Source organism: Narcine bancroftii, chromosome 4 (genome assembly GCF_036971445.1).
Source record: "Narcine bancroftii isolate sNarBan1 chromosome 4, sNarBan1.hap1, whole genome shotgun sequence".
Lineage (NCBI taxonomy): Eukaryota > Metazoa > Chordata > Chondrichthyes > Torpediniformes > Narcinidae > Narcine > Narcine bancroftii.
Window position 1 is genome coordinate 318,268,485 of NC_091472.1, and position 14,998 is coordinate 318,283,482.

Sequence of the window (14,998 nt, forward strand, 5' to 3'; positions counted from 1 at the left end):
GCACCCAAACCTGGTGAAGAAATGGACTATACTACCACCATGATTCCCATGAACAGGCGGACGGTACCACCACTCGACCCCAGTGAACAGGCAGACGGTCCCACCACCTCATGCAGGTGACATGTTGGACAGAGCCTTGCTGGGCCAGTTGTTACGGTCTCACCTCGCCCGCCGTGGTGTGGGAGTTGATGGTGATTTGGCACGCTCCTCCACCATGACAGTACACAGTCGTCGACATCTCCTGGCAGCTGACCAGTGCTCGTATTTCCGCCCGAGACGGCACAAACTCCCGGAACCTGGTCTTTCTCAAGGACTCCAGGATGAAGTGGGCACACTCCCCAATATCAGTGCCAGCAAATTGCTCCTTAACCCTGGACACAAGCAGCAAGAGGCGTATCAGGACTCGGATCCCACTCACCGTGGTCAAGGGTTCAGATGCGAGGGAGAGACGGGAGGTGGGGCAGAAGGACAGAGGACTGTGGGGTGGGGAGAACAATGGAATGGAACTGGTGTAGGACGGTGCTTCTCAGTAAGGTGGTGGAGGCCGGGGTAGTGGGAGGGGACGGGGGAAAGGGGGAGGGGAGAGGGGGACGGAGGGGGGAAGACAGGGGTGGACGGAGAGGGGGGATGGGGAAGGGGGAATGGAGAGGGGGGATGGGGAGGGGGGCGGGGAAGGGACAAGGGGGCGGGGGGTGGGGAGAGCGGGGAGGGGGAGAGGGGGCAATGAGGGGGGTCCGGAGAGGGGGATGGGGAGGCAGAAGGGGAGAGGAGAGGGGAGGGGAGGGGAGAGGGGAGGGGGAGGGGGACAGGAGGGGGGCAGAGAGAGGGGACTGGAGAGGGGGTGGGGAGGGGGACAGAGGGCGGGGACGTAGGGGGAGGGACAGAGAGGGGGAGGGACGAGCCAAGTTGCTCCTAGTCACCTCCTGAGGTGGAAGCGGAGATAGCGAAGGACCGAACGCCTCGGGACGAAGGTGCAGCTGAGGCAGAGGAGAAGTTGGAAGTGGTGCAGGTTCCCGGGGCTGTCGGGTTGAGGCACGTGGCTCGTCTGCTTGATCAGCTGGCAGTAAATCTCATCCCACAACGGTTTCAGGTCCTGGCAGGTTTGCAGAATTCTCTGGATGATGGGAATGGGGTCGGTGACCATCTCCAGCTCCTGCAGCAAGCGGAACATCCCAACCGCTTCCTCCTGCAGACTTGTGTAACCTCCGTCCTTTTGCACTACAGTCCGGGAGACAGGTCGAGGAGAGGTCAGGCTGATGTCTTAACAGAACATATCACATTCCCGCTGCCCTTGTCCACAGCTCCATACACACAAACCCGCTCTCCTCCCTGGGCTGAGGGGGGTGGAGGGAAGAGGGAATGGAGAGGGTGGAGAGGGAGGAGGAATGGAGGGGTGGAGAGGGAGGGGAATTGGAGGAGGGTGTAGAGGGAGGGGAATGGATGGGGGTGGGGAAGGAGGGGAATAGAGGGGTGGAGTGAAGAGGGAATGAAGTAGAGAGGGAGGGGATGGAGAGGGAGGGATATTGAGGGGGTGGAGAGGGAAGAGGAATGGAGGTGGAAGGAGGGAGATGAGAAGATGGAGAGAATGGGAAAGGATTAAGGAGGGAGAGGCACAGAGAGAGAGGGGAGAGGAATAGATGGGGAGAGGAGATGGGTGCAGGAACGCGAATTAAGAGTGAAAGGGAAAGGTTTAAGGAGAACATGGGGGAACTTCTTCACACAGAGAGTGGTGGGGGTGTGGAACGAGCTGCCAGCTGAAGTGGTGAATGTGGACTCAGTTTTAACATTTAAGAAGAATTTGGACAGGTACATGGATGGGAGGGGTATGGAGGGATAGCGACTGGGTGCAGGGCTGTGAGACCTGGCTGAACAATAGTTCAGCACAGAGTAGAAGGGCTGAAGGATCTATTTCTGTGCTGTCATGTTCTATGGATCCATGGAATGCGTTGATATAGTGGGGAAATGTGCAGAAAGGGCATTGGGGGCAGGGGTGGTGGGACATGTAGAAAGTGTACTGTTTCACAAGAACATCAGAAACAGGAGCAGGTGTTGGCCATGTGGCCCGTCAGCCAGCTCTGCCATTCAACGTGATCACGGCTGATCTGGTCACCGCTCATCTCCACTCACCCGCATTGTCCTCAATTCCCCATTTCTTCAAAAATCAACCTAACTGTTGTGACAGATTATGTTGTGTTTGCTTTGTATATAGATATGTTTTTGGGAGATAAATTGGGGTAAGTTTGTTAGTGTAGGTCACATACAAACACTTTAAAACAGATCTTATTTAAAATACTGGAGCTCTGCTAATGCTGGACATGTCGGGGCCTCAGAGCCTTTGCAGAAGCTTTGGAGAGGCCCAAGAGACTTCACTAATGGATTGTTGTTTACAAAAAGGCAACAGATGAAAGAGCTCAGTTCTTCAGTTCAGCAGCAACTGGGACTGGAACAGGACAAGCTGGAAAGCTTGTGGAAAACCCCATTTGGAAGACAGGTTGTGAGTACTTGGTTCAGCCTGGTCAAAGCCCTTGTGGTTCATGCAAGAGGAGAGGCCTGGCTATCTAATGTTTCACTTGGAATAAGAGGAACAGAAAGAGGTGATCATCTGGAGAACCCTGATGGGCCAAGTTTCTTCAGCAAGACACTGAAGTGGCCGGTTACAAGGAACCAGTTGTGGGTATCCAGGAACAACAAATCCCTCTCTGAAAACCGACAAGAACCTTCTTGAGCGTATACCTTTACCTTTCAAGCACCAAAGCCTGGTGAACTTCATAAATATTAAATTCTGTGCACAGTATAAGAATTGCCTTCAACCAGTGAACTTGGAGGAATGAGAAGTGAGATTGGACTGTGAATCAAACAACTTTTCTGAACTTACACACATGTGCGCTTAGAATTAGAAGAGTGGGGGGGTTAAGTTAGTTTAGTTAAGTCAATAGTGTTAAGTTAAAGTGTGGTTCTGTTTTCATGTTTAAAGATAATTAAAAGCAATTTTTGCTTAAGTAACCATTTGTCTTGGTGAGTATCTATTGCTGCTGGGTTTTGGAGTCGTCTGGGCTTGTAACGCTGTGACTTAAATACGTTAATGACAGCCCCCACTGCTTCCCTCGGCAGAGAATTCCACAGATTCACCACTCTCTGGGAGAAGCAGTTCCTCCTCATCGCATCCTTAATTTCTCCTGAATCCTGAGGCTGTGTCCGCTCATTCTAGCCTCACCTCCCAGTGGATTCAACCTTCCTGCTTCTATTTTATCTCCTCCTTTCATCATTTAAGATCTCTATAAGACCACCCTCATCCCCTTAACCCCAAAGATAAAGTGCACGTTAACCCTCTCATTACGGAAGGCTTACACTGTTCTGTGCTGGGCAATGAGGAGGAGATTACAGGCAGATAGTGGGCAGAGAGTCCCCCTCCATAACTGTAATCCTGATCATTGTAAATTGTGCTGCCTGATCAGGGCCTCGACTGAGCAGCAGCCAGCGGTCAGGCTGCTTGTGTGGTGGGACAGATACTCACGTCCAGAGTTAATGTCTCCGTACAGCAAGGGCAGAAGAGGTGACTGCAGTGGGTGGTGGGTATAGCGCAGGATCAGGTTCCTCTGGTACATCTGCTCCACAATCTCCGAGTTCGTGCTGTTCTCCTGGAAGATGAGGCAGGTTCACCAAGGAGCTGAAACTAAAACTGGTGGTTAAATGGGAGGCAACCTCCTCACATCCCTGAAACAATGGCCTGCACAAAGAAGCCTCGCCATTTGTTCCAAATACACATTCACAGGAAACGGCCACTGTATCTCAGTGTTCGCGACAATAACAGTGCGAAGAGATGCTGGCGACACAGGGATGAAGGAGAGAGACAGACTAATGATCCGAGAACTAGAGGCCCGGGGTTTAGAAGAGGGGAGAATGGGCACAGCAGGCATTGATGCCTCAGAGAACAACGGGGTGGGGGGGGGAATTAATGAAGGGAGGAGACATACATCACGGTAACAGGTCCTACCAGCCTCACAAATCCCCCAAGTGGAACACTGTAATACACATTGTAGCGGTTGGCCCACCCCCGATACTGTAACCCCACCGTGATACCGTAACCCTGCCCCGATATCGTAACTCCGCCCCCTCCAGGGTCCATAATAAAGGTGGTACTGCCCAGTCCCCCTTCCTCAGTACTGCCTTGGAATTTGGCCAACAGCATGTAAGCATGCCTCTAAGTTTATAGTGATTAAGGTGTAGCGCTATTTATTAGACCTGACAGACCAGAAGTCCCAGGCCCTAGTGAAAGCTGTGCACCACTGGAGACATTATCTAGCCAGAAAACCATTCACCCTGCTGACTGACTAACATGCAATTGCCTTTATGTTTAACAATCAACAGTGGGAAAAAATTAAGAATGACAAGATCCTGAGGTGGAGAATTGAACTGTCCACCTACAAATACAAGATCTTGTACCAGCCCAGGAAGCTCAATGAGCCTCCCGTTGCCCTGTCCCGGGGTACCTGGGCCAATGTGCAAGAAAATCTCCTCCAAGCCCCACACAACAGCCTCTGCCACCCTGGGGTTGCCAGGCTCAATCACTTTGTGAGAGCGCACAACCTCCCTGTAGTCGGTTGATGACATCTTGGTTCCCGTTCCCGTTCGCCATCCCCTGCCCAGATATGACCACAGCCACTATCGTTAAGACCCTGCGTATCCTCCTCATGCTCTTTGGATACGCGAGTTACTCCACAGTGACCGGGGATCCTCATTTCTGAGAGAGGAACTGCGTCAAAACCTGCTGGCCAAAGGCATAGCCATCAGCAGGACCACCAGGAATGACCCCTGAGGGAATGGCCAGGTGGAAAGGGAGAGCGGCATCATTTGGAGGGCAGTCCTCCTGACCCTCGATGAAAGGGATGCCCATCTCCCAGTGGCAAGAGGTCCTACCAGAGGCGCTCCACGCCACCAGGTCCCTCCTCTGCACAGTGACAAACGTGACCCTGCATGAAAAATTTTTCTCCTTCCCCAGGAGATCGGCGTCGGGAACAACACTACTGGTCTGGCTGACGACCCCAGGGCCTGTGCTACTCCAGAGACACACCAGAGCCCACAAACAAGACTCTCTGGTTGAGAAGATCCACCTCCTCCATTCGAACCCCCCCGTGTGCCTACGTGCAGTACTAGGATGGGCGGAGAGACAGTGTCTCTGTCCGGGACCTGTTTTATGCAGCCCCTGCAACTGTGGTGCTCGCTGAACTGACCACGGTCGATCGACCAGCATTCCTCTCCTTCCCCACAACTCGCTGATACACGGCCGAGGATCCGACCCCACCATCGGCACCAGCTGCACCGCCCCAACCCCAACCCCACCCCCTTGAACCAGCCCCAACCGATTCTGTTTAGCATCTGAATCACAGCTCGTGACACAGAGCACTGCCCAGGAGTCTGGAGCAACACCATAGCCACCAATTCAATGGTCAGCTCGACGGACGAAACCACCGGACAGGCTGAAACTGGAAATAGATTCTGAATGGACTCTGACACTTCAAAAGAAGGGGTGAATTTGGTGGAACACTGTACTGGTTGGGTAGCCCCCCCCCCGATACTGTAACCCCACCCCGATACTGTAACCCCACCCCAATACTGTAACCCCACCCCGATACTGTAACCCCACCCCGATACTGTAACCCCACCCCGATACTGTAACCCCCCCCCCGATACTGTAACCCCACCCCGATACTGTAACCCCCCCCGATACTGTAACCCCACCCCGATACTGTAATCCCACCCCGATACTGTAACCCCACCCCGATACTGTAACCCCCCCCGATACTGTAACCCCACCCCGATACTGTAATCCCACCCCGATACTGTAACCCCAACCCGGATACTGTAACTGCTCTCCCTTCAGGATCCCTAATAAAGGTGGTATCATCCAATTCCCCTCCCTTAAAACAGCCTTGGAATCAGGCCAATGGCATGTAAGAGATGTCTGTAAGTTTATAGTGATTAAAGCCTATTAATCTTGACTTCTGGTCTGTCAGGTCTATTTGATAGCACTGTAACCTACACCCCAGTATGGTTTTAGAGGGTGGGAGGAAACCGGAGCCCGCAGGGAAAACCCACGCAGACACGGGGAGAACGTACAAACACCTTAATCGAAGGAAGGAGATTATTGCCATTGAGGAAATGCAGTGAAGGCTCATTAGGCTGATCCCTGGGATGGCAGGATGGACAGATGGATGAAGGATAGACCAGGATTACACTCATTGGGATTTAGAAGAATGAGAGGGGATCTTGTTGAGACGTGTAAAATTCTGGCAGGACTGGACAGGTTGGATGCAGGAAGAATGTTCCAGAAGTCCAGAACAAGGGGGTCATAATCTAAGGAGAAGGGGTGACATTTTGGACTGAGATGAGGAGAAATGTCCTCACTCAGAGAGGTGTGAACTTGTGAAGCTCCCTGCCACAGAAAGTTGCTGAGGCTGGTTCATTCGAAATATTCATAAGGGAGTTGGATGTGGTCCCCATTGGCTAAAAGGGCCAAGGGGGTTTGGAGAAAGAGCAGGCAAGTGTGATGTTTCTTCTATTACAATAAAGAAACTTGGGTTCTTTTTAAAACAACTAGATTTATTAACTAAGCAACCTGCTCTAAAACCAGAACACACACATGCAGCCCCCATGTGGAGGCATCCATCCTGAATCTATTGAAGAGGCAGCAACATTCGCAAGACGTAACATTCCCCAGATGTTGCACACTCCGCCTCCAATGCCTCCTGGTGGTGGTAGCACTTTATCATTACAGCAAGATACTGCTGTCACATGATCAACCAGGATCGTATTAACTGGTGGAGCAGGCTTGAGGGGCTGAATGGCCTTCTCCCAAAGTTCTTGTCTGTGAATCTATGAAGATAATTATTTAGGATCTACCACTTTCCCACTCCAACACTCCTCTGGACATAACCCTCAAGCCTCTAACATTTAACTTGTCAAAGTGCCACACCTCACACCGTCCTGATTAATCTCCATGCGCCTTTTCTCTGCACATATTTCCACCCGATCTGTGTCCTGCTGAATCCTTCCACCACCTTCCTGACTATCCACACCTCTGCCAATATTTGGGTCATCTGCAAACTTACTCATCAGCTCATCTAGAGTTCTATTCAGATCATTTATCTACATCACAAGTGCCTCACCTCACACTGTCCAACAGCTCGTTGGCTGCTGAGAATTCTGAGGACACTGGTTCGCCAGCTACCCTTCACGACCGACAATCGTATGCACTGCCTTAGTGACGGGAAGACAAGGCTGCAGTGGACTCTCAGGATCTGTCTGGCAGCTTGACCTGGAAGCCTATTGGTGGTTTCTGCTTACCTTGATCTCACGAATCAGCCGCTGGGTTGGAGTCTCTATTGGAACCTTGCTGTCAATCACATTCTGAATGGCAGTGGTCCAGCGAGTGGCTTCATGCAGAAGCTTAGAACAGAGTCGGTAAGAGTGCTTCCGGCCATGAACCACAAAATGCCAGTAACCTGCGGAGGGCAAATGTAGGGTCAGCAGGGGGGGGCACCGACGGAAAACAGATCAGGACAGCACAGGACCAGTCCTTCAGCCCAACACTGTGCCAACCAATCCCACCTGCCTGCACTTGGGCCATACCCCTCCATTCCCTGCCTCTCCATGTGTTGTTAATACTAGTGTTGGATCTCTGCCAACTCAGTGGCCAATTAACCATTAGGCTGAGTAGATTGAAGCCTATGGACCCAGAAGGTAAGGAGACCCATCACAACCACTGGTACATCCCAATGTAACATAAGGAGATGGTTGTTGACTTCAGGAGGGCCCGGGGGGACCACTCTCTGCTGACTATTGATGGCTTGACCATTGAGATCGTCAAGAATATAGAGTTCCTTGGAGTGCACTTGGCGGAGAATCTCACCTGGTCCCTTAACACCAGCTCTACAGCCAATAAAGCCCAGCAGCCTCTCCACTTCCTGCGAAGGCTGAGGAAAGTCCATCTCCCACCCTCCATCCTCACTACATTCTACAGAGGATGTATCGAGAGCATCCTGTGCAATTGCATCACCATCTGGTTTGGAAGCTGAACCACCTCGGACCACAAGGCCCTGCAGAAGAGTGAAGTCAGTGGAAAAGATCATTGGGGCCTCTCTTCCTACCATGACGAATATCAACAATACTCAATGCAGGCGAAAGGCAACAAACATTATGAAGGTCTCCACACACCCCTCATGTAAATTGTTCTCCCTTCTGCCATCTGGTAGGAGGTGCCATAGCACTCGGGCCCTTATGTCCAGATTTGGCAACAGCTTTCTCCCCCCAAACTCCTAAATTCCCAGAACATATGGATAGTGAACCATGGACTTTTACTATACATGTCTTATATTTTAACTTCTAACTTGGGGTAAATCTGCTCCATGATCCTGAAGAAACACCATCTCGTCTTTACCATGCGAGCAGAGTGTGAACGACAAATAAAGGGGACTTGACTTGTCAATGTGGCCTCGCTTTAGTCCTAGCCCCATCATCAATCAAGGCTCATGGACGTACCACATTCACCTGCCAATCAGCAGCGGGGTCTCAGTCCCTTCTATCAGTCTGGGCTCCTCTGGTCCCAATGCCACCTGTCAATCGATGCTCGTGCTTGTATGCGCACGAGTCTGGGGTCTGCCTCCTGCAGCAGAGCTCAGCTCACGGGAGGGTTACTTTTTAACAAAGACTCTCCCTTCACCCATGTTATTTTGTATTGAGACTTTTTCTAGAACTGGTTTTATTTATCCTTTTGTAACCAACAGACGTTTCAAATTATTTGGGGCCAGCAGAGGGCTTCTGTCAGGCAGCATTTTGTTTGATTTGAATGAAGTTTTTCCTCCCATCCTCCAACCATAACCAGCTCATCCCCAGAGGAGACATTGAAATGTATGAGGGCATCATGGGTGGGTCAGGCTAATAAATGGAACAATTTCACTTTATTCTATTCCATGAAGGGTGGGGGCCGTGGGCCTTACTAAAGCTCAGCCGAGGGCCCGGGGGTAGTTAATCCGCCATGGTGTCCATTGCTATCCTGGCAGCCCCTTCTAGACTCTGTGTAAAAATACTTGCCCACATGTTCCCCTCACCTCTCTCCATGATAAATTGCCATTTCTACCCCAGAGAAAAGACCAACTCTCTGACCTCTCTATGCCACTAATAATAATACTAGGCCTCTCCACAGCCACCGGCCCTCCAGCAAAAACAACACAAGTTTTGTCCAATTTGTAGCTCCCTCTCCCACCCAGAAATTGTGTGGTGAACCCTCTCCAAAGTCTCCACATCCTTCTGCAATGCAGCAGGCAGAACTACACACAATACGTCAGCATGGTTGGGGTAGTGGTTCACGCAATGCTGTTACAGTGCCATAGATCGGGGTTCATATCCCGCGCCGACTGTAAGGATTTTGTACGTTCTCCCCGTGTCTGCATGGATTTTCCCCAGGGGCTCCAGTTTCTTCCCACTGTTCAAAACATACCGGGGGTTGTAGGTTAATGGAATGTAATTGGGCGGCACCAGCTCATGGGCTGAAATGGCCTGTACGTCTAAATTTAGATACTCCAAGTGGAGCCTAACTGACACTTTCTATGGCTGCAATGTGACTTCCTGACAGTTATCCACAAGGCTGGACCGATGAAGCCAAGTGTGCTCTACCCCCTCCTCATCACTTGTGTTGCCATTTTCCCTACTCCAACACCCCTCTGGACATAACCCTCAAGCCTCTAAGTCTCAGTGTCACACTTCACACCATCCTGGTTTATCTTCTCTGCACATATTTCCACCTGATCTGTGTCCTGCTGAATCCTTCCACCATCTTCCTGACTATCCACACCTCTGTCAATATTTGGGTCGTCTACAAACTTTCAGCTCATCTCGATTTCTATTCAGATCATTTATCTGCATCACATACAGAAGGTGCCAGCACCGATCCCTTGCAGAACACCACAGGTCACCGACCTCCATTCAGCTCCCCCTCCACCACAGCCTTTACTTCTAAGGCCAAGCCCATTATGAATCCAGACCACCAGGTCCCCACGGATCCCATGTGGATCAGCCAAAGGGATCCACGGAAACATGGTGGGATGGATTAAAAATTGGCAGTCTTGGTGGAGATCGAGGAGTTTGTGTGTCCCTGACGACTACATCTGCAGGAAGTGTAGGATATGGTTATATGTGTCCTCTGGCAGGTCCTCTCAGATTGCTTGGGTCGGGAGGAGTGGAGCCAACAGGAGGCCGATAGTATCAGAGATGGGTATTCCAGGGTGGCAGACTCACGGAGGTTTCAGTCAGAACCTGTAGATGTGTGACCTTGATGCAGGCAGGGAGTGCCCCATGCTCCTGTGTCACAGTCATGGAGATTTACAGCACAGAAACAGGCCCTTTGACCCAATGTGCCTCTGCCAGCCATTGGCTACCCCACATCTCCAAACAGACTGGGCCCATTCCATGAGGAACTGAGAAAAATGGGAGCCACTAACGTGTTTCTGGAGGAGCTGAGAGAGGGAAGGAACAGTCAACATTGGAATTTTAATTGAGACGTACAGCACGGGCCACTTTGGCCCACAAGCCCTTGCTGCCCAATTACACCCAATAACCAACGTCTTGAACGTTGGCGGGAACCAGAACCCCCATGGGGAGAATGTACAAACTTCTTACAGATAGCATGGGATTCAAACCCCTGATCACTGCTGCTAGAACGGCGTGTGCTGAGCCCTACACCAACCGCGCTGCTCCCATTTGGGTCCCTTCTGCTTGACAGGCACAAGGTCCCAGACCCTTCCTTTTCCCTCGTTCTCTTCATGAATCACCTCTCATAGTCCTGCATCATCCCATCCCATCCTGGGGTGGTGCTGGATGAAGACAGAGAATTAATGACCGCACTAAACAAAGCTCCTGCCTGAAACCCACACGTTTATTGAACCTAAATTTGTTATTAACGGCATAGACATGATGCAAAGTGATGTGTAACCTTCAGTCCCAGTTAAACTCACCCACTCTACATCAGTGTGAAGCAAGTGCATTTAACCCCACACTCGCCCACAGTTCATTTCTAAAATTTTAATTATACGGCATGGAAGAAATACATTCCAGCCATCGAAACCCATGCTGCAGTCAGACCTCCCTGCTTCTATATTCAAAACCTCCAACATTATTCAATGACAGCACAGGCCAGAGGAGCCGGGTGGCCTCGTCTGTGTGAAGCCCAGTACTGGGTGGGTCAGCGCTGGTCTGGCACCTGTTTCTCGGAAGGTCCTGTCATCGCTGGGCAGGATGACAGAGCAGAGGCTATTCAGCACCAGTGTGCCCAGCTTGGAGCTGCCGTGATCGGGGGTTTTGTAGTAATCCAGCGAGTTGGAGTTGAGCAAGAACCAGCGTTTACGGAGTTTCAGCGAAGCTGTTCTTCCTCGGCCAGTCATCCCCTTGTGTAACCAACCTGGAAAGATAGGACAGGTGATCAGCACCCCGGCAGTGCAGGGACCACGACACAGGAACACCCAGCTTGGAGAGATGCCCGGCGCAGTGAGAGCAGGAGTGCAGGGACACCCAGCACAGAGAGACACCTGGTGCGGTGAGATCCTCGGCACGGTGAGAGCACAGAGAGATGCCCGGCGCAGTGAGAGTAGCAGTGCAGGGACCGCGATACAGGGAAGCCCAGCACGGAGAGACGCCCGGCGCGGTGAGAGTGGCAGTGCAGGGACCGCAATGCAGGGACACCCAGCACAGAGAGGTGTCCGACGTGGTGAGAGTGGCAGTGCAGGGACCGCGATACAGGGAAGCCAAGCACGGAGAGATGCCCGGCGCGGTGAGAGTGGCAGTGCAGGGACCGCGATGCAGGGACACCCAGCACAGAGAGGTGTCCGACGCAGTGAGAGTGGCAGTGCAGGGACCGCGATACAGGGAAGCCCAGCACGGAGAGACGCCCGGCGCGGTGAGAGTGGCAGTGCAGGGACCGCGATGCAGGGACACCCAGCACAGAGAGGTGTCCGACGCGGTGAGAGTGGCAGTGCAGGGATGCCCGGTGCATTAAGAGACACCTGGAATAGCGAGAGCACAGAGGGACTCCTAGCGCAGAGAGAGACCCAGCACAGTTCTGAGCACACCACAGATTGTAGACGATGGGTCCAGTGAGGGTACAGAGGGGATGTACCAGAGTGTTGTCTGGGCTGGAGTTTTCGTTATGAGGGGAGAGTGTCTGGGGAGGGGCTGTCAGCGGGACAATCGGGGTAGAGGGGAATATGAACTGTGGACAGTGATCAGGCCCTGATAGGGAGATGGGATGGAAGGATTGTCCCAGCAGGGATCAGTCCTGGCAGGAGTAAATAAGGTTAAGGAAGTGAATGATGAGAGAGTTCACCGTGGAGGAGGTCTGGAACTCGGTGTAATGAGGACAGTGGAGGTAAACCCTCCCCTATTCAGTAGGAGCCTGGGTGAGCAGTGCAGAGACGTGCCCTCCAGGTTTACACATCGGCAGCGGGGAGGTGGGAAGACCATGGGCACCATGTGCTGAATGGCCTAGAGCAGAAACTGGGGAAAGGGTGTAAGGTAGAGTAGAGGTCTACCACAGAGAACTCAGTCGGAGGCCTTCCACTTCATCCACCCCTTCCCGAGGTCAGCTCCGTCTTCCTGGGGTTAGAACCCACCCCTCCCTTGCCCAATGCCCCCCCCACCGAATGGTTCATGCACACTCGGGCCACCACTTACCACGGATGACGAACTGCTGACCACTGAGGCTGTGTTTCGGTCTCTGGAGCAAAGAGATCCAGTGATGCATCAGCTCGGGGCTGTCTGCGTTACAGTGGATCACCCGATTTGCCGTGATTATCACAAAGGAGTTTGGCCTAACAAACATAACCATATAACTACTTACAGCACAGAACAGGCCAGTTCGGCCCTACTAGTCCATGCCGTAACAAATCCCCACCCTCCTAGTCCCACTGACCAGCACCCGGTCCATACCCCTCCAGTCCTCTCCTATCCATGTAACTATCCAGTCTTTCCTTAAATGTAACCAATGATCCCGCCTCGACTACATCTGTCGGAAGCTCATTCCACATCCCTACCACCCTTTGCGTAAAGAAATTTCCCCTCATGTTCCCCTTATAATTTTCCCCCTTCAATCTTAAACCATGTCCTCTAGTTTGAATCTCCCCCTTTCTTAATTGAAAAAGCCTATCCACGTTTACTCTGTCTGTCCCTTTTAAAATCTTGAACACCTCTATCAAGTCCCCTCTCAATCTTCTACTCTCCAGAGAAAAAATCCGTTTAAGGGAGCGTCACCCTGTACACCCCTTATCTCCAGCGTAGAGAGAGGCGATGGACAACAGGAACAGTACTGTCATGTTCCAACTGTACAAGACGTTGGTAAGACTACAACTTCAGGATTGAACAGAGACGCAGAAGAATTTCTTCAGCCAGACTTTGTTGCCACGGGCGGTTGTGGAGGCCAGATCATTGGGTGTATGTAAGGCAAAGGTTGATGGGTTCTTGATGAGCCAGGGCATCAAAGGTTATGGGGAGAAGGCCAGGCAGTGGGACTGAGTGGAGAAATGGATCATCTCCTGCTTAAAAGTTAGGGCAGACTGGATGGGCTGAATGGCCTGTTTCTGCTCGTATGTCTCGTGGTTTTGTGAAGAGTTCTCAACAAACAGCTTTAGGGAAGGTGTGGCTAAGTTAGAAAGGCCACAGATAAGATTCAGAGCCATGTTGCTGGGACTCGGGGTTGAATTATGAGAGGGGCTGGATTGGCTGGATTGCAGGAGGCTGAGGGGGAGACAAGATGTTTACAACATGATGAATGATAAATGATCACAGCCTTTTTCCCAGAGGAGGGAGTATTAAAACCAGAGGCCATAGATTGAAGGCGAGGGAGAAAGATTTAAAGAGGACCCGAGGGGCACCTTCTTCACACAGAGAGTGATGGGAGTGTGGGGTAACTGCCAGAGGTCGTGGAGTCAGGGACCATCACAATGTTTAACAGACTTTGAGACAGATGAATGGATAGAAAAGGTTTCGAAGGATAAAGGGTCAAATGCATGCAACTGGGACGAGCTTGGTCAGTATGGACAGTATGGGCTCAAGGGTCCGTTTTGTGCTTTAAATCTTTAAGCCTCTCGGAACATGAAGACAGTCAGCTTCCATCCAGCCCACCATTTGATAGGATCACTGACTTGGCCTCAGCACCATACCCCAGTCCTTGGTGGTCCACATTTTGTCAGGGTCCCCTTGAACATGCTCAGCAACCGCCCCTTCAACCCTTCTGGGGGAGAGAATTCCCAGTCACCACTTCTAAGGGAAGAAGTTCCTCTTCATTTCCGTCTGAAAATGACCAACTTCTTGTTCTGGAACATTCACCCACCCTGTTAACCCCTCTCAGAGTCTGATTTTCAACCACATCACTCCTCGGTTTCCAAAACTTGAATAAGTGCCAGCCCAACTTTCTCAAACACTCACCCATCTACCCCTCCCCTCAAGAACCAACCCTTCGCTGCACAACCTCCAACACAGGCAGATCATTCTGTAAATACGGAGTCCAAACTCCAGGTGGAGTCTCATCAATGCAGCAAAACTTCCCTTCTGCTGTTCACTCATCTACCTCAGGAGTATGTGGCCAGCCCCGTTAACTTTTCAAGCTCCTCCCCGATCAGACACAGAATTGGTCAGAACTCTGTCCTCTTTCACTGAGCATCCAGCAACCTTCCATTCCTTGGTGAAGACTGATGTAAACTGCCCATCCCACACCCTCTGAGTAATTTCCTGTCTGGCCTCTGATCACCCCAACTCTCCTCCTGCAGTCCTCCCTGTTCAAATGCCTATGATACCTGTTCTGTTTCTCCTGCCCTTTTCCTCCCCCCTCCATTTCCTTTCGATTCCACCTTTGAGCATCCGGTAATCAGCGGGCCTCACGTATCAACAACATATCTCTCTGCTCTATTTTACCGTCCTTCTGGTCCACAGTGAGCCACAGGCTATTCCCCCCAAC

At 51.6% G+C, this 14,998-nt stretch overlaps 1 protein-coding gene across 2 annotated transcripts in view; it reads right to left on the minus strand.

Moving 5' to 3' along the window:
* Positions 1-14,998, minus strand: part of LOC138762319 (unconventional myosin-X-like) — a 107,795-nt gene that overhangs the window by 8,618 nt on the left and 84,179 nt on the right. For both annotated transcript variants that reach the window (XM_069936074.1, XM_069936075.1), the window contains 6 exons: positions 12,721-12,857; positions 11,255-11,452; positions 7,345-7,502; positions 3,515-3,638; positions 921-1,218; positions 164-371 (listed from right to left, as the gene is read on the minus strand). In XM_069936074.1, coding sequence (XP_069792175.1) covers positions 164-371; positions 921-1,218; positions 3,515-3,638; positions 7,345-7,502; positions 11,255-11,452; positions 12,721-12,857 — 1,123 coding nt within the window. The remainder of the gene's footprint in view (positions 1-163; positions 372-920; positions 1,219-3,514; positions 3,639-7,344; positions 7,503-11,254; positions 11,453-12,720; positions 12,858-14,998) is intronic.